Below are 26,115 nucleotides of genomic sequence, written 5' to 3'. Positions count from 1 at the left end.
CGCGTAATGAAGTTGACCTCATGTTCGATTTCACAGACACTTCATTAAACACAGACTCATTTCCTTGTTGTTTGCTGTTTGGATTTGGGGGTACATGGGTTTTCCTTTCCAGCTTGCAGACATGTCTGTGGGGTCCTCAGAGCTTGGAGGCTGCTGGGGACTGGGCTGTAGGGCCCAGTGGCTGAAACCACCCTCTGCCTGCAAAGCTGAAGGGGATCAGTGCTTCTCACTGAGGCCCCCTCACCCAGGGCACGTGCCCCTCCTGCTGCGTCCCCTGCAGCCCTGGGTGTGCCTGTCCAACGTCCTTTTCAGCCACAGGGCTCGGGCCATCCTCACACCCTGTAGCTTCTCCTTCTGGTGCCTGGGGAGAGCTGTGACATCATCTACCACGGACCTTTGTGTGTGACGCGCTGAGCAGGAAGTATGGCTGTGGAACATGTTTAAGCCGACCTTGGGTCATCCCAGCGGGATTCAGGCCTGGCTGGGAAAAGGCTAGCTTGGTAGTAGTGGATCAGCTAGCTGCTTGCTATCATTTTGGCCTTAGGTCACACGGGAGGAAGCAGGCGCTTTTCTGGTTCTGCCTGAAGCTGAATTCCAGGCTCAAGCCACCCCTGGACCCTGTCCTGAGTGTGCAGGCAGCCCTCAGCCACGGCCTGGTGTGATCGGCCCCTTCTGCCTCCCAGGTGGGCCTCAGGACCTTTATCCCCGAGGTTCTATCTCTGTCTGGAATGTTCTCCTCTTTCTCTGTCCCCTTCCAGCCTCCCAGCCCACTCACTCCTATTCATGCGTTGGTCTTCCTCCTACAGGAAGTCCTCCTGCCCTGTTCGGGTTCACACAGCACCGTATCCTGCACATTTGTGTCATAGTTAGATTCGTGTGTGACTTCCCACTTTCTCCATGTGTGAGTTTCCTGATGCTGCTGTAAAATGACCACAGGCTGAGCAGCTCCAAACAGCAGAAATGTGTTCTCTCCCAGTTCTGGGGCGGGAAGTCCAAGATCAAAGTGTTGGCCAGAAAGTGGCTCCCTGTGAAGGCTCCGGGGAGGCCTGTCCTCCTCTCCTCCAGCTTCTGGTGTTGGCCAGAACGTGGCTCCCTGTGAAGGCTCCGGGGAGGCCTGTCTTCCTCTCCTCCAGCTTCTGGTGTTGGCCAGAACGTGGCTCCCTGTGAAGGCTCCGGGGAGGCCTGTCCTCCTCTCCTCCAGCTTCTGGTGTTGGCCAGCGGTCCTGGTGCTTCCTGGCTTGTGGCTGCGTCCTGCCCGCCTCTGCCTGTCTTCACACAGCCTTTTCTCCCCTGAGCCTGTCTCCCATCTCCCTCTCTTTTCTCTTCTAAGGACCAGTTGTTGGATTTAGGGCCGTCATTAAATGATCTCATCTTGAGATCCTTAACTCATTACATCTGTAAAGACCTCATTCCCAAATAAAGTCACATTCACAGATGGGGGAGCTGGACTTCAACATGATTTGGGGGTCTACCATTCAACCAACACACTACCCTTGACATGTCTACAAAGGTTAGACTAGGTCTGGCTTGTTCCCTCCAAAAATGCCAAATAACCAGTCTGTGGCCTGCCCCTTAGTAGGTATTCAGTAAGGAATGAAGGTGTCACTCAATCGTGTCTGACTCTCTGTGACCCCATGGACTGTAGCCCACCAAGTTCTTCTGTCTATGAAATTGTCCAGGCAAGAATACTAGAGTGGGTTGCTATTCCCTTTTCCAGGGGATCTTCTTGACCTGGGATCGAACCTGGGTCTCCTGCATTGCAGGGAGATTCTCTACCATCTGAACCACCATAGAGAATGACTGCATGGGTTAATGAATTAACCTGGTAGCTTACCCTTGGCCCACACTGCTTCTGAACTTTAATTCAAGACCAAAACCTAATCCCAGTAGAGCAGGAAAAAAACAGAGCTGTTTGATTTGTCCGGGTGAGGCCATCTGGTCTACCCCAGTGGTCCTTGTGTTCAAAATTCAAATGCCCACAATGAGCCCTCCCACGTGGGACAGGGCAGACAGAGCCACCCCAGGGCCCACCTGCTCACACATCTCGGCCGCCGGGGCCTGGCTTCCTGTGGCTTCAGGTTTACACCTCCTCCAGGACCAGACATCACTGCCAAGGGAGCTTGTTCAGTGACTGACAAATCCTAAATGCCAGCTGTCATCGCTGGCATCTCTACCATCTGGACCCAAGCGAAGCGCAGCCTTCCCTTCGTGGGGCCACAGTTAAGGCCACTCGAGGCCTGGCCACCTGCGGTCTTGTGAGGCAGACCCCAGGGGAGTCTTCAGGCCTGCCGGTGGGGTGGGGACCCTGAGGCCCTCTGTGTGGCCGACCGTACTCCCGCCTCACTCCAGGTGTATTCGGCACTCTTTCCTGCCACGTGCAGGACTGTCGGGGGTGGACACATGAAAAGCTGGCACATCCTCTACCGTGTGGCTCTCGGGAGACTTACAGCACAGGGTCGTGCCTCCCGGTGTTGATGTGGTTCTGTGAGGCTACCTCCTGCCTCCCCGGCAGCCCATCCCCCCAAGGTAGACATGCGTCTGTGGATACTGCGTGCATTCTGTGCGTCCGTGGCCTGTACTCCATCTTTGCATGAGCTTGAAAAAGGTGCCTGCCCCTTTCTCAAGGCCCTTTACTTGCAGCTGAGAGCCGAAATCACCCCCATACACACATGGTTCTGTAACGGCCACGATCGAATGGTGTCCTCTGTAGTTGTTCTGCACGCAACCTGCACACCTGGACTCGGCGGGGCTGAGTGCCCACCACCTTTGCCTTCCACGGCTCCCACTGCAAGAAGCTCCCAAAGCAGGGTCCATTTGGGGTACGTTAAAGTGCTCTCCTGCCCTGTTCAGAAAACACGTTTGAAAAGAGCACAGCTGGGGTACAGATTTTTTTCATCACACAGAATCTCACCAAGAATAGATGTTGTGCCCTGTAGGGAGATTCAGAGAGAATGGGCATGATGTTTGCCCCTGAGGAGCCCACAGGTGACGGCTTCGCAGGTGAGAAGGGCCCCACCAGAGGCTTGGACGAGACTGGAGGGGACCCCCGTGTACAGACTGTGCGGGGGCCCCTTGTTAGGAGGATTTAGAAGAAAAGAGACTCCCATTTGGGGAAGGTGCCTTCTTGAGGCCCGGGTTGTGGGATTTCCCAGTTGGAGCCCATGCCCGGGGATTGTGCCATTCAGACAAAATCAGAATGCACACTTGTTTTAAGGGAATGACTCTTGCGTTGGAGTGTCTATTGCTTTTCACTGATTGCTACCGAGATTGTGGGTTTCCATCAGCCTGAGCCTGCCTTTCCACTTCCTAGCCCTACCTAGCTGCATACAGTAGGCACTCCACAATGCTGAACTGCCCTGCCCTCTGTGGATAATGGGGACTGACCCGGAGACCTCTTCACTCGAAACCCTGTGGTCTTCCTTCAGCCCCTGATACTGCCACCCCTGTTCTCCACGCTGTGTTCCTTGCCCATTTTGCTCCATTCCATGTGGTGCCGTGCTGGGTAACCCCCAGGATGCAGTCACGGTCTCCTGGGGAGATCTGCGCATGGCAATGCTGATGAGAGCACTTCTCCCTGTTGTAGGGGGGCACTGCTCTCACCTGCTCTGCAGAGTCCCTGCAAGGAAGGTATGAGTGCTCCCACTTTGCAGATGGGAAAAGTGAGGCTCTGAGAAGCTAAGCTAAGTGCCTGGGTCGGGATTCAAACCCAGGTCTGTCTGAATGAGACTGAGATGGGTCATGATGGGCAGGGAGCCAGGGGCTGTTCAGTTCCTGAACAAATGCAGGAGAGAAAAGTTCAGATCATCCTTCAGATCGGAGACGAAGGAGTCTGGCGTTTTCTCAGCGAGCAGGATGACATAGACACACAGGTTGGGGCAGCCTCGAGTGAGTCAGGAGTTGTTCAGTGACTTAGGAACTGCTGAGAGGCTTAAGAGGGAACCATCAGCTGGTGTGGAGGGGGTCCTTACAGGAGGAGGGGTGGGCACATGCAAATGACCCTCCCTTAGGATGGTTGCTGTTAACGTGTGCTGCCTACCTGGGCTCAGGTGGGGTCTTTGCTAACCCTCCTGAAGTCCACAAGGCGTGCCTTGCTATGATTCCCATTTTGCCAAGCGGGACCCTGAGGTTGCAAAGGTCAGAGTGCCCCTGGGGTCAGAGCAGAGCCAGGATCTGAGCTGGGCCCTGAGTGACATCCTCACCCACCAGGCCCCAACGCCCCTGCCCTGTGCGGCCAGTAGGGAAGGTGCCAACCGCATCCAGACAGCCACACAGTCCCCAACAAGCTTCCCCAGCATGGGGGACAGCTGAAAGGCTGTCAGGGGGGTGCCGGCCCACGGTAGGGCCTCATGATGGAGAGCAGGACAGGTTTGCCTTGGAGCCGGGCAGAGACGGGTGTCAGGGGCCACATGCATCCCCAGGGAACCGCAGGGCTCCGGCCCCTCGGAGCAGGCATCATCGTGGCAAGGTTTCAAGGGGCTCCTGCATGGGGATGAGCAGGGGCAGAAGGTGAGGCTGCAGCGGCCTGGGTAAGCGGCCAGAGCGGGTGGCAGACTTGTACCTGAGGACCCAGGGCGCCCTCCAGTTTGAGGAGTTGAGGGGTGGGCGGGAGACAGTTGTGTCTGTTCTGGTGGGGGAAGGCGCGGGTTAGAAAGTGGAGAGGCTAGTGGGGGGTCCGCCCCCTCGAGCACCTCGTGCCCAGCTCCGCCCCAGCCCCTCCTGCAGATCCCAAGTGCTGGCTCCCCGCCAAGTAGATGGCGGTTAACCCAATAGCTCCTTGGGACTCTCAGCTCCCACCGCAGGCTGTGGGCATCCTCCAATCTGACCTCACGGGAGTCCCAGGAGGCCTGCGGCTTGTTCTCAGCACGCTATCATGTGAGAGGGCCTGAGGCTCAGAGAGCCTGGTCTCCGACTAAGGCCAGGCCAGGCCAGCATGTGACCTGCCCACAGGCTCCCAGGCCTGGACTCCTGGCCATGTTCAGCCCTCGTCTGGTGAGCCGCAGGGGCTGAGCTCCCAGACCTGGGGCTCCTGTACCGACCCGGCAGGCTGACCCCGGGGCTGGAAGCAGAGCCAGTGCCCAGGGACTCAGCCCCTCCTCCCAAGTTCCTAGACCATCCTGGACTGTGACCATCCAGGATGGTGTGGTCTGCCACACTGGCCCTTTCCTGGAGGACAGGGTCACACCGTGAGTTCCGTTGTGCGGCCTCCGCTGTGCGGCCGAGGGCTCGGGAGTGGGGCAGGACGCCTGTGTGTCCTCGGACTGCGGCCCCCCACCTCTAGGGAGCTCCCAGGCTCCTCCGTCCCTGCAAGGTGATGTTCTCTGTTACTGCCCAGCGCTGGGTCCCAGCAGCCCTGTCCCTCCTCCTCCTGACGGCCCACCCGGGTTGCCGGGCTGCTCCTGCAAAGCTGAGGCCGAGGGCTTCCTGCAGGTGGCAGACCCAGCGCTGGGCAGAGCTACCTTCAGTCCTGGGACCTGGAGCCCCGTCCAAGCGTTCCGTAGGCCTCCTGGGCATCCCGGGCCTCTCCCTCGGGGCCGGGGCCCTTCCCCCTCACCCTGCCCTCCCACCAGCCAGCCCCTAAGGGCCCTGGAGAAAGCCTCCTCTCCATCCCCCGACCCCCAGCGGCCCTCCCCCTCCCCCTGACTTACTTCCGGGGCAGCGGGGACTCCAGGAGGGAGGCAGCCCCGGAAGGTGGGAGGGGTCCGGGGTTGGGGGGCGGGTTCCCCTGTTCCCGGTGCTGGGTGCTGCGGGGTGGCGATCAACTGGCGACGCGCCCGTCCTGTGGATGGTGGGAGGCTTTGGCGACCGAAGCAAAGTTGGAGCTTTTGGGGTTTCTTTCCTTTAAGAAAAAAAAAAGCTGTGCCAACCGGCGGCTGGTGTGGCTGAAGGGGGAGCCTGCAGCCCCTTCCTCCCCACTGCCCCCCGCCCCAAGGAGGCCGGGCTGGAGTGACCTGCCCCCTTCCGCTGGAAGCCCCCCCTCCCCGCCCGCCGGCCGCCCCCTCCGCCGGCCTGCGGTTCCTCTGCGCGGCCGGCGTGACGCCGCCGAGCCGCCAGCAGCCTTGTGGGCTCCGCGCAAGAGCGAGGGGGGCCCCGCGCGCCCCCGGACCGGAGGGAGGGGTCGCCGCGCCTCCCGGGGCGGCCGCGGCTGCAAGGGAGCGCAGAGAACCGACGGCTTCTGTACAAAAGGAAAAAAAAAAAAGCCCTTCGGGAAGAAAAGAAAAAGGAAAACTGCTGCCTCATGTCTCCGCCGGCCGAGGGCCCCGCGCCGACCGGGGCGCCGCGTGCGGCCGGGCCCCGCGCGCGCCGCGCCCCCCGCGCCCGCGGGCCGCTCGCCGTGCCGGGGCGCCCGGGGCCCGCCCGCGCCGCCGCCGCCGCCGTGCATGACTCCTGCCTCCCGCTCGCGCCCGCTCCGCCCGGCCCCCCGCTCCGAGCCCGCCCCTCCCGTTAGCCTGCCCCCAGCTGCCTCCGCTCCTCCTGCGCCGGCTCGCCGTCTCCACGCTGCCTGCCTGGGTCGGGCGAGCTGGGGTGATTAATTGGCTACGATGATGAACGTCCCCGGCGGAGCCTCGGCCGCGGTGATGTTGACGGGCTACAATAATGGGCGCTGTCCCCGGAACTCTCTCTACAGCGACTGCGTTATCGAGGAGAAGACCGTGGTCCTGCAGAAGAAAGACAATGAGGGCTTCGGATTCGTGCTCCGAGGGGCGAAAGGTAAGAGCCGGCGGCTCCCTGCCTGGGTGCCTTCACATGTGTGTGTGTGTCTGTGTGTGTACACGCCTGTATGAAAAACGTTCCCCAGCTCAGAAAGAAGCCCTTTTCCTGGGGGTACTCGGTTGCTAGACAACCATGTTCTTCCACATCCTGTCTTTTTAAACACCGGGGCTTCCTTTAGGAATATTTCCAATTTTCTGTACACAGTATTGCTCCGAACAAGCTCCTTCTCCTCCCTCTCTTTCCTCTTTCTCTCTCCCTCCCCCCACTTTTTTTTTTTTTTTTAAATTCATGGGTTTCATCTGTGTTTTGTGGCTTGGTTCAGTCCGGTTGTGACTGGCTTCAGAGCTCCTGGTCTCAGTAGCCCAGAATTACCCAGTCCTGAGTTTCCTTCGGGGATTTCCAAACTGCCCCGTTCTGGGAGTGGGCTTCGGCCCCCGAGTGCGGCAGGCGGCTGGGTGCCCGCCTCTAAGGTGACTTTGCAAAGGGAATGTGGCAAGATGGTCCCCTCCGCCGTGGCCCAGCCAGCGGCACACGCGTCACGTGGCCCACGGTGGGGGGCTCCGGGAACCTGGTCCGCGGCAGTGCGGCCCCCCTGCAGCCCGGAACTCGGGAGAGCCCCCTCCCACCAAAATGAAGCAAAATGGCATCGCCTCCCCGTGAGAGGAGACATCTGTGCCCCACGCGTGTGGGGAAACCATGTACAAGTTTGATCTTGGAGCCTCGGGGCTGCGGTGGGGGGGGGGCCTGCACTGTGCTGCGGGGGGAGGCCTCCTGCCCCGGAGCCAGCCCCACCTGCTCCAGACTCCTGCTGCCCAGGCAGCGGCCCGTCCACGGGGTGGGGGAGGGCGGGGGGCAGGAGGGAAGATCTCTCTGCCCCCGTGTGTCCATGGCTGTGTGGTGTCTCCCCTCCCCCGGCCGAGGCCGGCTTCCTCCCCCTACCCCCCACCCCCAGCCCCTCAGGACCACCCAGGAGCGTCCACCTCTTGCCCCAGAGTTTGGCTCCATGGCTCTGGGCACCCCCCGGAAGCCAACGCTGGCTCTGCCGAGCAGCGGGGCCCCAGCCCTCCCGCTGACGCTGGCCGCAGAGTGGCCACAGGGAGCCAGGCTTCCGGCAGAGAGGGCTCATGAGCGGATTCCAAATCTGCAGCCACCCACTGGGTCAGCGTTCTGTCCCGTCCACGCTCCAAGTTGAATTCCCTTGGTTGCGAGTCTACGTGGATGTAAATTTGGCAAGCGGTTCAGTGTGGTGTTTCTGTAGCTCCATGTGGTTATGGGGGAACTTTTCCATTTTTAGAACTGAAAATGTTTAGTCACTGATGCTTTTAAAGAAAATGACAGGCGTGTACATATAGACATGGACCGGGGAGCACGGTATCCCGTGTGTTTTCAGCACAGAGGCCGAGGGGCACAGAAAGCAGTCCGGTCCATTGCTTGAGTTGGTGTTGGCCCATGACCATGAGTGTCAGCCCCTTCCCAGGGGAGAGCTGGCCTGGGCCACCCACTTCCTATGGAGACATAGGGCCTGCTTCCTCCCAGGGTCCTGTGGGAGGCCTGGGCTACCAACCTGCAAACATCTCCCAGCCTTGTAACACGGTACACCTTGTCTTCCCAGCGGATACGCCCATCGAAGAATTCACACCCACGCCGGCGTTCCCGGCCCTGCAGTACCTGGAGTCTGTGGATGAAGGCGGGGTGGCATGGCAAGCCGGACTGAGGACCGGGGACTTCTTGATTGAGGTAGGGACCCCGGTGTTCGTCTCCTTCTGCCTGGGGAGAGCGCCGGCTCTCTGGGGGCTGGGTCTGTGGTCTTGGCGGTGTGGCCAGTGGTCCAGGCCGGGGGCACGTGTGGAGGCTGCCTTGGATGGGGGCTTCCTCGGCTGTTCCCACCTCCAGTGGATGTAATTTCCTGCGGACAGCGTGTTGAGATTGCGGCCTTGGCTTTGTCTCTTTGGGGGCTGGCAGTGTCTGCAACTTGGCTGTTGATCTTGAAGTAGAAGATAGAAGTAAGAGGAAGCTGATTGCCCTGATGTCAGGGACCTGTGCAGACCTGTGGGTGGCTTAGCTGTGACCGTATGAATAGACCCAAGAGAAGCCACGGCCCACACTTGTGTCCCCAGGGCAGGTGGAACGCACGGCGCGTGGGTCTCGCTCCCACGAGGTCTGTAATGTTGGTGGTTGAGAGTCTTGATTTTCAAGTGGAAGTAACTGGCCTATCAGATGGGTGACGGTCTTCAAGGACCGAGGAGCCTGAGCAAGTCGGGTGGCTGGAGCTCGTGGTGCCAAAAGGAAGCTTGTAAATTTAGATGCTGTGAAAACCAGCTTTTGCTAATAGGTGAATGGAGGGAGCACGCTCTTCATTTAAAAAAATCCCACTAGACGTGAGTTCCCAGCTGCTTCAAGCCTTACCTGGAGTTGCCATGTTGGTGTGCATGAGGTGCCAAACTGCTGGCACACCTCAGCTCCCTGCCTTTTGCGGGTTTAGGTGTTACTTTCAAAGGAATGCGTTACTCTTTGGAAAAATCAATAATAGAAGAATACGTTGTGCCTTGAAAATGTTCTAAGATGCTCGGTAAGCTCAGGTGGCCTCCACTGGGAGTCCGCGTTTCTGGGAAGAGCGTTCCTCGGGGCTCACCCTCAGCCCTGTCTCGTCTGTTCTGGAAAGGCATCGCAGGCAGGAAGAATGGGTGTGCGGTCTTAGCCTGGTGCTCTGGGCCTCCGCCGTGGGGCCGGCCAGACACCTGTTCATCCTGGAAAGGAGGAGATCCAGGCCAGCGGCGAGACGGCCGCTGGAAGCCATTCGTCTCTGATATGCCTCAGCTTCTAAGAGTGCTTTCTGAGCTGCAGTTCTGTTCACGATCTCCTGGGTGCTTCTAAGGAGGATGTTTCTAAGGATGGAAATCCAGAAGGAAAGATACTATTAGAAGAGAGACCCAGGTAAAATGGAGACGGTGCTTTACCTTATTCCAGGCATCGCATGTTGGTGTCCCTTTATGTGCTGGGGAAAAAAATGTATTTCAGTGATTACTGACCAATCAGAGCCTGGCTCAGATGAAGACTTGTGCTTCTTCAGGTTCTTGTTTCTTTTAAACCGTGGAATGCATATCCAGCATGGTGGAGACTGGAGCCCGTGGTGATTTCACGGGTTAACTCGATTTGTAACCTCATGAAAATGCAGAGAGACTGGGTTGAATCATCTTCTGTAGGATGCAGTTGTGATGTAAGTTCCCTTCCCGTGTGTGTGTGTGTGTGTGTGTGTGTGTGTGTGTCTGTGTGTATGAGAGAGACAGAGAATCCAGTAGGGTGACAAAGCTGTTGCTGGTTCTTGGTTTTAAATTATAAATGAGGGCTGCAGATGCAGGAGCATTCCTGGTAGTGAGGCTCGTCGGATTGTTTCCTTGATAAACCAGTCAATAAAGAAGCGTGGGGCAGCCGTGGAGCATACGCTGGGCCCACCCCTCTCCCAGGCAGCAGAGCCGCGCTGGGTTGGCAGATGGGTCCGCAGCGCTCGCCTGGGCTGGGGGAGAAGGCAGGCCGCCCAGGTCGGCTGGAGGGCTCCGTGGAAATCAGGAGCATGAAGAATTTGTGCCCTTCTGTTTCCAAAGCACCTCCTCTGACATTGCTTTTAACCTCTGATATGCAAACATGTTTGCCATTTTGGAACAGCTTTCATATTCCGGGTGACCTCTGAATTCCAGGATTCCAGGCATGGCTGGCCCAGAGCTGCCTTAAGGTTCTGTTGGTCTTCTTATGACCTGAAGGAGGAATGGGCCCCAGACAGCCCCGGGCCCTACCAGGCTGCTCCCCAGGGGTCCTCCTTTAAAGAGGGCACGGGGCAGGGGCGGCGGGGGGCAGTGCTGGAAACCCGCTCCTCCTGTTTCATGCCAAGGTTTCATTCATGGGGGCTCAGAAACTCTCCTTCAGGTGCTTGGGTTTGAAAGACCGAGGCTCTCCAGCTGCCGGATTCCACCCCTGGAAAAGTAAAGTCACATATAGCCCCAGACGTGTGTATTTTTTCCAACAGAAAATTTTTCCATGATTTTCAGTGAAAAGCTTCAGCCTTGGGGAGATTGTTTTAGACAGACTCACATGCCTTGGTGGATCTTTGGCTTGAATGGAAGCCATGCTGGAGGCTGGGGTTTCTAGGCTCTTGGTCAAGTGCAGGGTCCTGGCTTGAGGTTGCAAGTGCGGGCGAACTGGCCACATCTGTCCACATCCCTTCCTCCCACACACAAGCCTTCCTTTCTCTCTGCTGTTGGAAAGGAGTGCAAAGCCTGTCCGATACTTATTTTCTCTATAAACACCCATGCAGCAGTTTGAACTTTGGGACCGAGGGGCAGCTTCTGAAGCGAATGCTCCCTCTCTAAAGTCTTCAGCGTCTCCCGAGTGTCATTTTCCCCTCTTGGACTTTGTCAGGATGCACACACAGTCATGTTCCCGGCATTGACCCCTGTCAAGAAGGGTTTCCTTTCCGCGTGCGTTTCTGGGGTGCCCACTCTCTAAATTTTCTCTCCCTGCCCTGACTTTTGGGAAGAAGGAGCCTGTCTTTAGCTGTTGGTGCTGTTTCTTTGATGACCATGCCCCTCCCCTCCCGCCGACAAGCCAAACTCTGAGTGGAGCTCCGTGGAAAAAGGCTGTCTTCCAGCTGGGGATGGGTCTTAGTGTGAGCAGTGTGGAAAGTTCCCTCAGGCTGGAGGGCAGGGAGTGGTGCTCCGTGCACGGGGACGATCAAACACGTGGCTCCGCAGACCACGTGTGTTTACCGTTTTCAGATCAGTTTGATGGGCCAGAGCCCCCTGGATGGCCGGCGACACTGAAGCTTCCCCAGAGGGTCCTTAGGGGCGGCGGGAGTGGGCAGAGTGGGAGCCGACTGTCCCTCTGGGACCTGGGGGAGGTGATGCTCAGCGGGGTGGGTGGGGGCAGTGACAGCTGAGCGAGGGAAGCAGGTGGCAGAGTCAGGGCATGGTTCCTTGCTTACAGGTCAAATGTGAGGTTGGGCCACCATCCGGCCAGGAATGATTCAGGCCCACGTCTCTTTTGGTTAAAACAGGAAACCCAATTAAATACCGGCGAGGCTTGCCGGAAAGTTGAAATCGAAGATCCAGAGGCAGAGTCCGCCTCAAGTGCAGTGTGTTGAATATACTCCGTCTGCTGTTTCTTTGAGATTATCTGGGTGAAGGTTCCTCAAGCCCCACGAGGTGGGGCAGGAGGGGCCGCTTATGAGGAGTCATCAGGAGGACGTAGATGTCATGGGTGACAGTTTCGCGTGGAGTAATTCAAGAGACTGGAGGTGGGGATGTCATTTGGATTCCTGCAGGGACTCAACAAACTGGAGCAACCCCCAGCCTCGCCCAGTGAAGCTCGGCTGGGCACCAGGGTCACCTGCAGACCTCCCAGAGACCCTGAGGCCTGGGCTCAGCCCATACCTACATGATCAGAATCACGAGGCAGGAGCATCAGTGTTTTTAGGGTGCTTCAGTGATGATGCCAGGGGTTCCAATGGGCAGGCAAGATGAAGACCATCTGGCCTCATCGTGGTGGCTCTTTGCACCTTTTAATTTAGCATTCTAACAAAAAATTAGAAGCAGGCACTGTGCTTATCTCGTTGTCTCAAGGCCAGGACTGGCTTTCTTTCACAGACCTCCCCATTTGGAAGCCTGAGCTTTGTCTCCTGCTTTACCTTAGTATAAACTAAAATATCTTATATCTCAAAACTTGCTCATGATACAGCTAAACAGTAAACATCAGAAGAGCAGACAGTATTACAGTAAATACAACAAAAGGCTCATATCCTTATTTATAATCAAGGGTATGTCTGCCAGGCATTTCATTGCCCGTCCAGCCTTCTTAATAATCCCGCAAAATAGCATCTGTGTCATCTCCATGTTACAGATGAGACTGGGGCTCAGAGAGGTTCAGTCACTTGCCCAGGGTCACACAGCAGGTGAGCTGGAATTCCAACCCAGGCTGTGTGAGTCAAGAACACGACTGTTGAGAGATGCTGGGAGGCGCTCTGATGCACTGGGTGTGTGCATAGGCCTGGGGTAAGAAGAGGTACAAGCGATGAGATGCCAGCATTACTTTTAAATCAGCAAGCACTTTTTTTTATTACTATACCCATCGCTGGGGACGGCACTTCTAGGTTGCTACACGAAAGAATAAATTGCCATAAACTTTGTAGAAATCGATGAGACCGTATGTAATGAGAACGATAAAGCTGAACCAGGAATTTTACATCTAGGAACCCATCCTAAGGGAATGATCTTAAAAGAGAAAACCAGGGTGAGATCACAGTGCCTCAAAAAGAAAGGGGTGGCAGTCGTGGGGAATGGTTAAGGGGGTACCATGCATCTGTTGTGGGTGTAAAAGAAAGCATCAGAACTTATGCTTGCAAGAAGTTCTTCCTACCAACAGGAAACAGTTGTCTTACATTAGTTGAAGAGGGAAGAATTAAAGTTATCTGCACAGCATCATCTGAATTGTACCACCTCCCCCCAAAATAACCACAGAAAAAAATAAGGAAAGAAAATGTTAACCCGTAGGTGATGGGATCGTGTGTGGTTATTTTCTGTTTGGCAGACTTCTCTCTATCTCTCAGATTTTCTAGAATGACAGTATTAATTGTTGACAGGGATTCATTTCATAAACAGCAAATTATTCCTTAGAAGAAGCCGTCTCACGTAGATGAGCGCTGTCTCAGCCTCCATGCCCCAGGAGCTGCTGTTTGCTTTCAGGGAAGCACTTTTCCTGGGCATTAATTATTTTCTTGGGGCTACCTTCCCCAGCTCACGCAGTACTGGAGACTCCCGTGGATATTGTGATTGTTGTCTTCATCCTGAAGTGGCCAATCTTGGTTTTGTGTTCATTTCCCTAAATAGGTTTTCCCTTGCAATTAAAGCAGGCAGCAATATCCTTCATCCTTGAAAAGTGATGCTTGAGTCTGCTAATTACTTTTCCTCGTATTAAATACTTGTACTAAAGATGGCCTGGAACTGTATTATAATCTCGGTTTGCGTTGAAGTGAGGACGCTGAGGGAGGCCCTGGTGTTTTCCTTAGAGGCCGTTTGAGTACCTTATAAAATGTTTGTCAGACTGCTGCTTGAGAACCCGGACTTGGAAACTGTCATGCAGACCCTAGAGCCTGTTTGTCCAAATCGTTACTTTCAACCCAGCTGGAGGTGTAAACAATTGTTACAACCTGGTGATAATTGGTCAGTCTCCTCAGCTTGAAAATTAAATATTACAGGGAGGAGAGTAAATAAAGTCTAGGTGATTCCTGATGGGTTGTTCTGCATGTCCGCAGTCGGCACACGTTCCCTGGCTCTCGGCATCCCTGTCAGCAAAATGGGTGGTTGTGTGAGCTCGGCCACCGGAAACCAACTCCAGTCATCCCTGGGTGTGTCTGCGGGGAGCGGGGGGTGTTGATTCCAGCACCCACCACAGACAGCAAAATCTCTCAGTGCCATGGCCAGTCCTCTGTATCTGAGGGTTCCGTATCCACGGTGTAGAACCTGCAGGCATGGAGGGCCGACTGTATATTCATTGAAAATAATACATGTGGACTCACACAGTTCAAGCACACGTTGTTCGGGGCCCACTGTATGCGCCGCCTGAGTTCTAAACGCGCGGGCTGCTGTTAGCTGTGTGTCGGCTGGGAGGCCGTGAAGGGCCAGCGGCGCTGGGCATAGAATGCTGTCAGTGTTTGCTGCTGACCATCTTTTTGTCCTTCATCATCACTAATGATGCCTGACTCAGGAGAGGAAGCCAGTGACGATGGGCTGAGCCAATAATAACGTCATACACAGAAAGCAGACACGGCTGCCGGGGTGGGGGCGGGACGAAGTGGGAGTTTGGGGTTAGCAGACACAAGCCGTTACATATAGGGTGGACAAATGACAAGGTCCTCCTGTACATCAGGGCTCCCCAAGTGGTGCTGGTGGCAGAGAACCCGCCCGCCAGCGCAGGAGACGTGAGAGACGAGGGTTCCATCCCTGGGTTGGAAAGACCCCCTGGAGGAGGGCATGGCAACCCACTCCACTATCCTTGCCTGGAGAATCCTATGGACAGAGGATTCTGGTGGGCTACAGTCCATGGGGTCCCAAAGAGAGACGACTGAAGTGACTTAGTACAGCACTGTATAGTTAGGGAACTACATTCATATGCTGTGATAAACCATCATGGAAAGTATAAAAAAAAGAATGTGTGTGTCTGTGTATGTGTGTGTGTGTGTGTGTGTGTGTATACACACGTATATATATGTAAATATGTATAACTGAACTGGGTGTCCCTGGTGGCTCATGGGAAATGAACCCACCTACCAACGCAGGCGACGCCGGTTCAATCCCTGGGTCAGGAAGATCCCCGGAGAAGAAAATGGCAGCCCACTCCAGTATTCTTGCCTGGACAGGGAGCATGGTGGCTACAGTCCGTGGGGTCACAGAAGAGTCGGACACAACTTAGCGACTGAACACCACCACCAAAATGACTGAGCCACTTAGCTGCACAGCAGGAATTAACACAACATTGTAAATCAGCTATACTTCCATAAAAAATAATGTTATAATGATGACAGGTGGTTGTGACCGCTGTCCTTTCGAGCGTGTAGCCATTACAGAGCACACCCACCGTGGGCCAAGCACATACAGTTGGGCGCTTCCGGCCAGGAGTGCACTGGCTGTTGCTTCCTGGTGCCTCTCTGTGGAAGGGATGCCAGCTAATGCAGGCACCTGCCCCGCCCCACCCCAGGCCCCAAACATCCTTGGCAGCCGTACCTTCAGATTTGGCTTGAATTTCTGCTCCCCGGGCACTCACTGCCCTGCTCAATCCTGTTTTGGCACAAGCCTGCCTTTTAGGTAATCTTGGAATTTCTGCTCCTGATTCCCATTTTACCCACTAGTGACAAATCCCAGGGCTGAGGCCAGAGCCCTTTGTGATTTCCCCAGTGCCAGCATCCTTGTCAGCCATGCCACGTGGCTCACATTTCTCTCTCCTGCCTTCCAGGATATCGTGAGAGGCTTCGTCACATGTCCTGCGGGTGGCCTGTGTGGCCAGTCCAGGAACTCTGCCACTCGCCTACCCCGCAAAATTCTTAATATGTTATTTAAGTCATTTAAAATGGGTATTTAATTCCGTAAGTTGAAGAGCAAATCCCAGCTGATGCTACTGGAGAATTCTTGACCTTGCATCACATCAGTACTTTAATGGTCAAATTATGTCCATTTCATGTTAAACACAAGCAGGGCCCTGTGGTTGTCTTGGGTCCCTCAGAACACAGAGTGTTTCTGTTCTGAAGCCCTGCAGCTTCTTGCTGTGCTAGTTTTGGAAGAGCCCTGGGGCCCCTGGCTAGCTTCCCACTCCAGCTCCCCAGCACCTGGGCTGCCAGCTCCTGAGCCACTGCAGGGAAGGAGGCGGTGGCCATCTTGATCTGCCTCTCCATCCCCTTTCCTGGCCTTTGCTGAGGTCTGAGCCTCCAGCCATCTTCTTGGTGATGGTTGAGAGACATCCCTTTAGTAGCAAATAAAAGTGAGCACAGAGGAGTTCAGCTGATTCTGTTGTTTGCCTTCAGAAGATACCAGTGCCCAGGGCAAACTGCTGTCATCCCAGCCTTTGCCCTCCAAGGCTCCTACCACTGGGATCTTTGCTGTCTAAGGCCATAGCACTGGGGTCTTTGCTGTTAAGGCTCATTGCACTGAAGTCTTTGCTCTCTGAAGTTTTAAAGAGGCCACTGCTCTAAGGGAAGTGCCTGGGAGGCTGGACCCCTTTCCTTCACATAGACATAAGCCCCTCCTGTACCTAGAAAATGGTTCACTTTGTCCTCCATATTGGCTGAGAACAGGTGGTCCAGGCTGAAGAGCAGCCCAGAATCCTGCTGAGAAGGTGGATGCGGGCGGTTTAGCTATTGCAGATCTGAAGTCTTGGCTCGTTCATTTTGGGGTTCTAATTTGAAACATCAGTGATTTCAATTTCAGGCTAAAAAAAGATTCAGAATCACTTCAGGGGACCACGGCTGCTGTGCTCAAGGCTCCGTGGGACTGGCAGATGGCAGTGCACTGGGTTGGATAGAGACAGAAAGGAGCCACGGTCAAGGGCACAGGCTGTGCAGTGTGATCTGGGTTTGAATCGAGGCTCTGTTGCTCCTTCACTGTGTGAACTTGAACTTGGGCACATCCCTTCATCTCTTGGCCTCAGTTTCAAACTAAATAAAAACGTGTGTGAAGCATGCAGCTTCTGGCAGAGTGAGCTCTCAACAACTGGTGGCAGTTGTACAAATCATTTTTTCAACTTCATTCATTCATTTCTGCAGCACACATTGGGTGCCCATCAGGTGCTGGGCTGGCATGTGCTGTCGGGAGAAAAGACATTAATCAGACATGTTCCTCGAGAAACTCAGTCTGGAAGGAGGGGGAAAGAAGGATATGGTGAAGGCCCTGATTTATATCAGGAAGAGGTCTTCATAAAAGAAGTGGTGATGGCTCAACACTTGGATGAATAAATGGAGCTCCTAAGGGCAGAACAGAAGAGGGGAGGGGGCTCCAGGGAAATGTCGGGAGGTCAGAAATATTCAGGGCGGATTTGAGGAGTGATCACATATTGCAGCGCTGAAGGTGACTGGGGCTTTCTTGTCCAGAGAAGGTCTGCAATGTCAGTTTGAGTAGGTGTGACTGTATGGCTGGTCAATGGAAGAGAGCAACAGAACAGTGGCGTGGACAGACCTGTCCAAGGTGCTGGAGCGCTCAGGACTTGGATCTGTCCAGGGTGCTGACATTTATCCACGGGGCGGGGGGGGGGGGCAAGAGGATCTCTCCAGGGTGCTGAACCAGAGAACTGAGACGATGGAGCCTCCCATCAGGAGGAGCCTGGTGAAAGGGCTCAGCACTTCCCCTCCCTCATTCTCTTCTCCTCTCATCTCTGTGTCCTGTGTCCTTGGCCTTCCTGGACACAGCAGCTTATGATTCAGTTAGTGTGCTTGTCTGCTGGGTAGAGACATCTCTTCTGTGAGGAGGGGTGAAGGGATCAATGTGATTAAGCATCTGTGCTGTTCTGTGCTCAAAGCCAGCCTTCCCTTTACCACTGCCAGCTTGTCAGGGAGGGCTTCAGGCTCCCTCTGGTTGCCCCCGACTCTAGTGCTTACTCTGTGTGCTTCCTTCACTTCAGGATCTTCTCGTGTGTTGGGCGGTTGACTGCTGTCGGTCTTCCTCCTAAGAATACCTGCTCCCTCTGGGCTGGGCAGTCTGCTGACCTGGTCTCTCCTGTGGGCCCAGTGCCTGGCATAGTATCTGATGTATAAAAGAGCCCCCAAACCACATGCTCAATGATGGACACTCCGGGGAAGTAGGTGTTTTATGCCCATTTTGCAGATAATGAAACAGAGATTAGTTAGCCTGCCAGAGCCCCACAGGGGGATTCTGAATCTCAGCTGACTCCAGGCTTGGATCTGGATGATGTTCTGGGTCACTGAAATGTAGTCTTATAATGATCTTTCTCAACCCATGAAGGATGCAGTACACCCATCCCCAGTGTAGACTAGGGTGAGGTTTGTAGAAAGCATAGTGAGCTGAGATCACCACATATGAAGCTTCTGGTTCAGGCTTCTCTGATGGGCCTCTTGATTTGCCTGCAAGGAGCCCTCCTGGGTCTTTTCCACCTGCCCTCCCTCCCTCCCTTCCTCCCACTCACCCACCTCCCAGTGAGCTCTGCAGGCTCTCGTTAGCGTTGATTTGTCTCAGTCCGCAGTGCCCTTTTGTGGGGAGTCTCATGATACAAGTGGTTAGGTTGGCAAATGAACTGAAGGAAGGCCTGTGCTAAATACCTTGCAGGGTCTTTTAATTGATGGAGTTTGTCAGTCTTGGGAATGAGAGGGTGTGTGTGCCAACAGTCAGTAGAACTGAAATGACAAGGGGCAGGGAAGGGGATGTAGAAGGCCACAGTTACTGTCTGATGCTGCAAAATCCTGAGAACGGTCTCCTTGCTTTAGTGGCATGAGACCAATCCCCCACCGGCCCGTTTTCCACTTCTGTCTTCCCCGGGACCTTCTGTTTCATACAGCGAAGTTTCCAGTGTGCATCCTCTGTGCTCAGCCCTCTGTGGGCAAGGCTGGGGGTCTTGGAAATGAAAGGAGGCCATCTCTGCCTCGAGAGGCAAAGTGTGTGTGTGGAGGGAGGGGGCAGAGAGGCCTGTAAACCTGGCTAGGGTGTAGAGGGAGGAATGGATTATTCGGATGAGTGGGGAAAGCGGTGGATCAGCCTTGATGCTGGCCCTCTCTGTCTGGTCTTCCAGATGTGCTCCATACCCCCTGCCACCCATGGCACCAGCCCACACCCCTGTCTCTCTCTTTCTCTCACCACCACTCCGCGCTCTCTCTCTGGATGTCTCCCCTCTTCCACCTCCTCCTCCTCCACCAGGGTAACTCCAGCGCACCCTCAGCTCTCTGCCCAGTGGCCCCTCCTCAGCGAAGCCTCCCAAACATTTCCAGGACATCCACTCTCCCTGGCTGGTCATCGACCCTGCCTGGCCTGAAAGCTCCATGAGATAAACGACCGCCATGAACTGGATAAATGCTTGGAGGCAGGAATGTGCAGGAATGTGTGAGAAATATCAGTAGGCCCAGGAAGGATGAGGAAGATGGGTTCTGGAGAGCAGGGAAGGCCTTGAAGGCCCAGCTGAGTAGTGAGACTTCACTCTGTCATGGAAGCAAGTTACCTTGGGCGTTTTAGCAGGGACGGCCGTGGCCTGTGAGTCCCTGGGCTGGGGCCTTGTGAAGAAAGGAGGTGAAGGTGGAGAAACCAGACTGGGGGCTGCTGCCCCTGAGAAACAGGTTAGAGCAGGGATTAAAAGCACAATTCCAAGAGGCAGCCCACCAGGGTCCAAATCCAGCTCCTTTGCGTGTGTGCTGTGTGGCCTTGGGCAAGTCACACAACCCCTCTGTGCCTCAATGTCCTCATCTGCAAAGAAGACTCCTAGTCTGCACAGGGGGAATCATTGCTAATATTTTTACTGTTGTTGTTAGCCTGAGGGAGTGTTATAGAGCCTTCTTGGCCAGGCCAGGCACCCCCCCCCTCCACCCACTAGGCAGGGTCTCACTGCCTGGGGACTTCTCCACCATGGGACTCACCATGGTGAGGCCAGGTGTGAGCTCCGGGACCCCCCAGTGCCCAGCATGGGTCCTGGAGAGCTGAGGCTGGGGCTGGAAGAAAGAGGGCAGGAGGGCAGTGCTCCACCCTCAAGCTGGCCAGAAACCGACGCCTGTCCTGGTCACTCCTAGCTGCAGGCTGCTAAGAGCCAGGCTGGTGCGTGGTGGCGTGGTCCCTGGTACAGCAACCCAAGTTTCTAGATTTCTCCCCAACAAGAACACTGAACTGGACACCCTCCCCAGCCCATTCCTGTGTCAGCTGCCATTGCTGAGTGCTGAGTTCTGTTGTGTACCGACCTGTTTAGGCCTCATCAGAAACTTGAGAGATGGGTTTTCACATGTCCCCATTTCTCAAAGCAGGAAACTGAGGCCCAGAAAAGTCACCCAGTCACAGTCCTGCCTCTCAGATGCTCATGCTGTCACCTAGGGAGAGTCAGGTGATTCTGCCCAGAGAAACGGTTACTGCAACAAGGTTTATCTTCTCGGATTTTTATTTCTTCATTTGTATCTGTTAGAGATACATTTTGTTATGTGTGTGCCGCATGTACTTTCTTCCTTGTGTATATCATTTTTTATTGTAGCAAAATACACACAACACTTTGCCGACAAAGGTCCATGTAATCAAAGCTATGGTTTTTCCAGTAGTCATGTGTGGATGTGAGAGCTGGACCATAAAGAAGGCTGAGTGCCAAAGAATTGATGCTTTCGAATTGTGGCTGGAGAAGACTCTTGAGAGTCCTTTGGACAGCAAGGAGATCAAAGCAGTCAATCCTAAAGGAAATCAGTCCTGAATATTCACTGGAAAAACTGATTCTGAAGTTGAAGCTCCAATACTTTAGCCACCTGATTCAAAGAGCTGACTCATTGGAAAAGACTCTGATGCTGGAAAGATTGAGGGCAAGAGGAGAAGTGGGCGGGAGGGGATGAGATAGTTGGATGGCATCACCAACTCGATGGACATGAGTTTGAGACATGATTCTGGGAGATGGTGAAGGACAGGAAAGCCTGGCGTGCTGCAGTTCATGGGGTTGCAAAGAGTAGGACACAACTTAGCAACTGAACAACAATTTTAGACATACAATCCAGGGGCATTTTGGTGCATTCACAATACTGCACAACCCTAACCTCTGTCTAGTTCAGAGCCCGTTCTGTCACCCCGAAAAGACAGCCGCATACTTACTTAGCGCACACTCTCCCTCCCCCACTCCCCTCAGCCTCAGGCCTTCTGTGTCTATGGATTGGCCTCTCCTGGACTTTGCATATATGTGGAATCCTATGGCTCATGGCCTTTTCACGTAGCATAGCGTTTCTAAGGTTGCAGCCTGTCTTTCCCTTCCATGGCCAAATAATATCCCAGTGATGGATGAACCATGCTTTGTTGATCCATTCATCGGTTGATGGATATTTGGGTTGTTTTTTCCTTTGGACTATTTGTAAATAGCACTGCTGTGAACGAAAGTGTACAGGTATTTGTCTGAGTCCCTATTTTCAGATTTTAGGTGTATGAACCTGAGAGTGGGCTTGCTGGGTCAGAGAGTAACTGTTTATCTGAACTGCTGACCGAACCTTGGGTTGAATCAATAGGTATTCAGTGAGCACTTAGTAAATGACCATCTTGATGCTGGGCCTGGAGGAAGAAGCCAGGAGCAGAAGGAGGAGAGATAGCCCCGGCCCACGGAGACAGAGCTCAAACCCACTGGCGGCGTCACTGCTGGAGAGCTGATGCATCCTCGGTCACTCAGTCGTGTCCAACTCTTTGCAATCCCATAGACTGTAGCAGCTCACCAGGCTGCTCTGTGCGTGGAACTTTCCAGGCAAGAATACTGGAGTGGGTTGCCGTTTCCTCCTCCAGGGGATCTTCCTGACCCAGGGACCGAGTGTCCTGCATCAGCAGGTGGATTCTTTACCTCTTGAGACAACTGAGAAGCCCATTTTGGAACCAGTGCGCTGAGCACAGCCACCGTAGGGCCAGGGGCATTCAGCTCCTAAAGATGTGAGCTAAGAGCTATACCCAACCTGAATTTCTGGAAAATGAGCTTGTGCTTGGGTTGCACTGCTGACCGCAGGTAACACGAGCAACAGCAACGGCAGTGACAGCGGGAGAGGCTGGACTTTCTCGAGTGCTTCCCGCGCGCAGCAGGCTTGGTTTTCAGAGTTTCACACGCATGAACCACCCTTAGCGCTCAGTTGAGTTTGGATATTCCGATCAGCAGCTTTTTCTGCACAGAGGCTGGGGCACAGAGGGAGACTCACTTGCCCACAGACACACAGTGGGTGAGTGCCAGGGCCGGGCCGCTTCTGAGCCCACGCTCTGAATGCCTCCACCATACAGCCTGGAATAAGGAATGGAGTACAGGGGCTCACCAGGGAGGAACCGTGGTGGGCTGGAGGGTCGGGGAAGGCCTCCTGGGGTGGGAGAGAGCAACAGAACCTACTTCCCAGGAGGGCGTGAGGTGGTGCAGCCACACACAGCATCTTGGCCAGTGTCCCGAACGCGACGAGCCAAGGGCCAGGGCCTCGGGAGGTGGGGGCCTGGGAGCCGGTGGGATGGGGACATCTCCCAGGGCTGACAGGGCACCCAGGCTAGTCGTGCCTCACAGGGCTGCGCCTGCCCCAGGCGGGTTTCTGTAAAGGACGCATGAAAGCCTGTTGCTGCTGGATTTACAAACGCTGAGACTGGAGCTGGTAAAAGTAAGAAGGACCAGGGGCCAGATGGGCCAGATGGCCGCTGGCCCGGGTGGCGAGGAGGATGATGTGGACAGGATGTGAGGGTCACAGACACCGGGTTCTGGGTGGCCAACCATCTTGGGGGTCATGGGTGGGCCACCTGCCAGCAGGACCAGAGGTGGGAGGAATGGGCAAGCCCAGAAAGGGGACACCTTGGATGATCGAGGCATGGGTCACGTGTCTGAGGTGGGCAGTGGGGACGGCGGTGACAAGAGCAGGGAGCGCCCGTGCAGCTTTGAGTGACGGACATTGACCCAAACATGGGGTTCCTGGCAGGTTGGTCAGCATATGTGTCTGCTGCTGCTGGTCAGCGCGATGTGCAGAGGGTTCATTTCACACTCCTCCCAGCACCAGGAGGTCAGTTCTCTCACTGGTCCCAGTTTGTAGATGAGAACGCTGAGGCTCAAAAAGACCACGTGGTGTGCCCAGACTCACAGCTCTCACGGTGGGTCTAGGCTTGAACTCGGAGCCTCGGGTTAAGGGCTGCCGTGCCCCTTGTCACATTTCCAGGGGGTCCTACTGCCCAGCCCAGAGGCCCAACTGGAGGTGATGAAATAGTTCAGATCTTGAGGGGAGGCACCGGCTAAGCAGATTTAGTCCATGGAAGGCAAAGGTCATCACTGATTAGAAGATCCTGGGGGACTTCCTGGAGGAAGTGAGGGGAACTAACTTAAGGCATTAAAGGAAGTTGGTTAAGGATGGAAGCAAAGCAGAAGTGCTGCATCTCCTCCATCCTCTCCAACTGTGTTATTCCAGAACTTTCCCTACAACTGACAGAACTCAATCCAAAGTGGTTCAGCATGCAAGGGGAATTTACTGGTTTGAGTAATTGAAAATCCCAAAGAAGTTGGGCTTCAGGCCCGGCTGGATCTAAGTGCTCAGTGACATCCCCAGGATCTCACTCCCTCGCTCAGTCTTCCTCCTGGGGAAGGCTTCATTCTCATGTGGGTCCTCTCCACAAGGGCAGTAGGCTCAGTCTCTAGCAGCAGAAGGTTCTCATCCTATCCATTGAAGAACCCCAGCAGAAAGAGCATCTCACTGGCCTGCCTTGGGTCACATGTCCATCCCTGAGCCAAGGATTGGCTAAGCTGATGGAAAATGCTGATCACCCAGGTTGGATCACGTGCCCTCCCCAGACGCCTTGGGCGAGGTCAGCCCCCTTGGCCACAAGAGGCAGGCATGGCAGGGCAGGCTCCCAAAGGAAGGTGGAGCTTCGAGTGTGGGAAGGAAGAAGATGAATCACTGGGTAGGCAGATTCAGCAGAATTTGAAAATCATTTTAGGCGTGGACCAGACCACGTGGGATCAAGTGTCTCTAGGTTACATATCTACAAACTCATTTCGAGCAGCCATTATGTAGGGCCAAGCCTAGTTGCTGAAGCTCCAGTACTCTGGCCGCCTGATGCAAAGAGTGGACTCATTGGAAAAGACCTTGATGGTGGGAAAGAGTGAGGGCAAGAGGAGAAGGGAAGACAGAAGGTGAGATGGTTAGATAGCATCACTGACTCAATGGACATGAATCAGAGCAAACTCCAGGAGATAGTGGAGGACAAAGAAGCCTGGCTTGCTGCGGTCCACAGGGTCGTACAGAGTTAGGCAACTTAGCACCTGAACGACAGCAACAAGCCTGGAGGCCGGAGAAAAGAGATGAATCGGGCCTGGTCCTTCTTCCCAAAGAGCCTGGAGTTAGACTCTCCCCAAGCCTCACACCCAAGCAGAGGGCGTCCATCACACGCTGTTTCCTCTGCCAATATCTTCAGGGGCGGGGGAGGGAAGAAGTGAAAACATGATCAGGAGGAATCAGGGGCGGACAGACCTCCTGCTGTACCAGGCAGAGAAGAGAGGGCAGCCCTTGGGGACTGTGCGTATTGGGAGAGAGGAGCTGGGGCCATACTCGCCATGCATTGTGAGGGTGGGGGTTGGGCACCTGTGCTTGGCAGGGGGCAGATGTAATAAGCGAGTGTTCCGGTCAGCTTGCACGCGTGGTAGCTTCAGTCATGTCGACTCTTTGCGACACTATGGACTGTAGCCCGCCAGGCCCCTCTGTCCATGGAATTCTCCAGGCGGGAATACTGGAGCAGGTTGCCATGCCCTCCTCCAGAGGATTTTCTCCACATCTCCTGTGCCTCCTGCATTGCAGGTGGATTCTTTACTGCTGAGCCGCCACAGAAGCCTTTCGGTCAGCTTGGCTGTTGTAAAAATTACAATCAACAGGGCAGCTTACACAATTGACATCTGTTTTTTGTGTTTCTCATTTATTTCTGGAGGTTGGGGAGGCCAAGATCAAGGTGTCGGCCAAGGGGACTTCCTGGGGGTCCAGTGGTTAAGACTCCACGCTCCCGATATGTATGTTGGGCAGAGGGGTGGTGGTGGGGGGAGGCCCCGAGGCCCCATCCCTGGTCGGGGAACTAAGATCCTACATGCTGAGCTGCACGGCCAATAGCAAAAAGGTGCCGGCTGTTTTTGCGCCTGGTAAGCCCTCTCTTTCTGGCTTCTGGATGGCTGCCTCCTTCCTTTGCCCTCGCACGTTGGAGAAGGAAAGAGATCTCCTCTCTGGCACCTCTTCTTTGAAAGTGAAAATGTTAGTCCGTCACGTCCGACTCTTTGTGACCGCATGGACTGTAGCCCGCCAGGCTCCTCTGTCCATGGGCTTCTGCAGGCAAGAACACTGGAGTGGGCTGCCATGCCCTTCTCCAGGGGATCTTTCAGACCCAGGGATCGAACCCAGGTCTCCCACACTGCAGGCAGATTCTTCACCGTCTTGAGCCACCAGGGAAGCCTGTTATGGGGGCCCCACCCTCATCTCACCCAAATCACCTCCTAGATGCCCCACCTCCAGATACCATCACATCAAAGTCAGGGCTTCCACTAAGGATGCTGGAATAACACACGTTCCATCCATGAGCGCGCACTTGGGGGATGAGCCCCTGGCACCTTTGAGCTGCCGCGCAGGGTGAGGCCCCATCTGATGGACAGTCTGTCAAGCCTGAGACTCAATCAGTTACGCCGATGGCCTTGTTCAGAGAGGGGCAGCCTCCAGGGAGACCAGAAACACGACCATCGCGGCCACTGGCCTCCAGCCCACGAGTCGCTGGGGTTCACATGGGGCTGGACGCTCTCCCCTTTGCTGAGTACTTGCTCTGTCTTGTGAGAGCGGGGTGACAGAGGTGCCCTTTGCACCGTAGGCTCTGGGGGCTTGGTCGGTGTGACGACCTTGAAAGGGAGGGGCCGGGCAGGACTCGAACCCACTTCCAGCCCCTGCATGCTGCGTGGCCTTCTGAGGACGTGACCCTGAGTGCTGGTGGGAGCCGAGTTGCCTGGTGCAAGGCCCCAGCCTCTCAGGTTCAGGCCGCCTCTTCCTGGCGGGCCCAGAGAGGGGGCGTGTTGGTCACTGAGCGCAAGGTGACTCAGCCCCGGGGCTGGGGGCGGGCACAGGCATCATGACCTTGTGGTTGGGCAGCAGTCCAGCCCTGCAGCACCGAGTGGGCCAGTGGCGATTGGTTCCCATTCTCAGCCTGGCCTGGTCTGTTCCAGGAAGAAATTTTGTTTGTT

At 55.1% G+C, this 26,115-nt stretch overlaps 1 protein-coding gene across 4 annotated transcripts in view; it reads left to right on the top strand.

The window, feature by feature from the left end:
• The window catches only part of SHANK2 (SH3 and multiple ankyrin repeat domains 2), a 558,458-nt gene that overhangs the window by 396,594 nt on the left and 135,749 nt on the right, over positions 1-26,115 (top strand). For all 4 annotated transcript variants that reach the window (XM_044943817.2, XM_044943819.2, XM_044943818.2 and 1 more), the window contains 2 exons: positions 6,626-6,708; positions 8,324-8,448. In XM_044943817.2, the coding sequence (XP_044799752.2) occupies positions 6,626-6,708; positions 8,324-8,448 (208 nt within the window). The remainder of the gene's footprint in view (positions 1-6,625; positions 6,709-8,323; positions 8,449-26,115) is intronic.

The sequence above is a fragment of the Bubalus bubalis genome, chromosome 5, assembly GCF_019923935.1.
Source record: "Bubalus bubalis isolate 160015118507 breed Murrah chromosome 5, NDDB_SH_1, whole genome shotgun sequence".
Lineage (NCBI taxonomy): Eukaryota > Metazoa > Chordata > Mammalia > Artiodactyla > Bovidae > Bubalus > Bubalus bubalis.
This window is presented reverse-complemented; position numbering and strand designations above follow the sequence as displayed.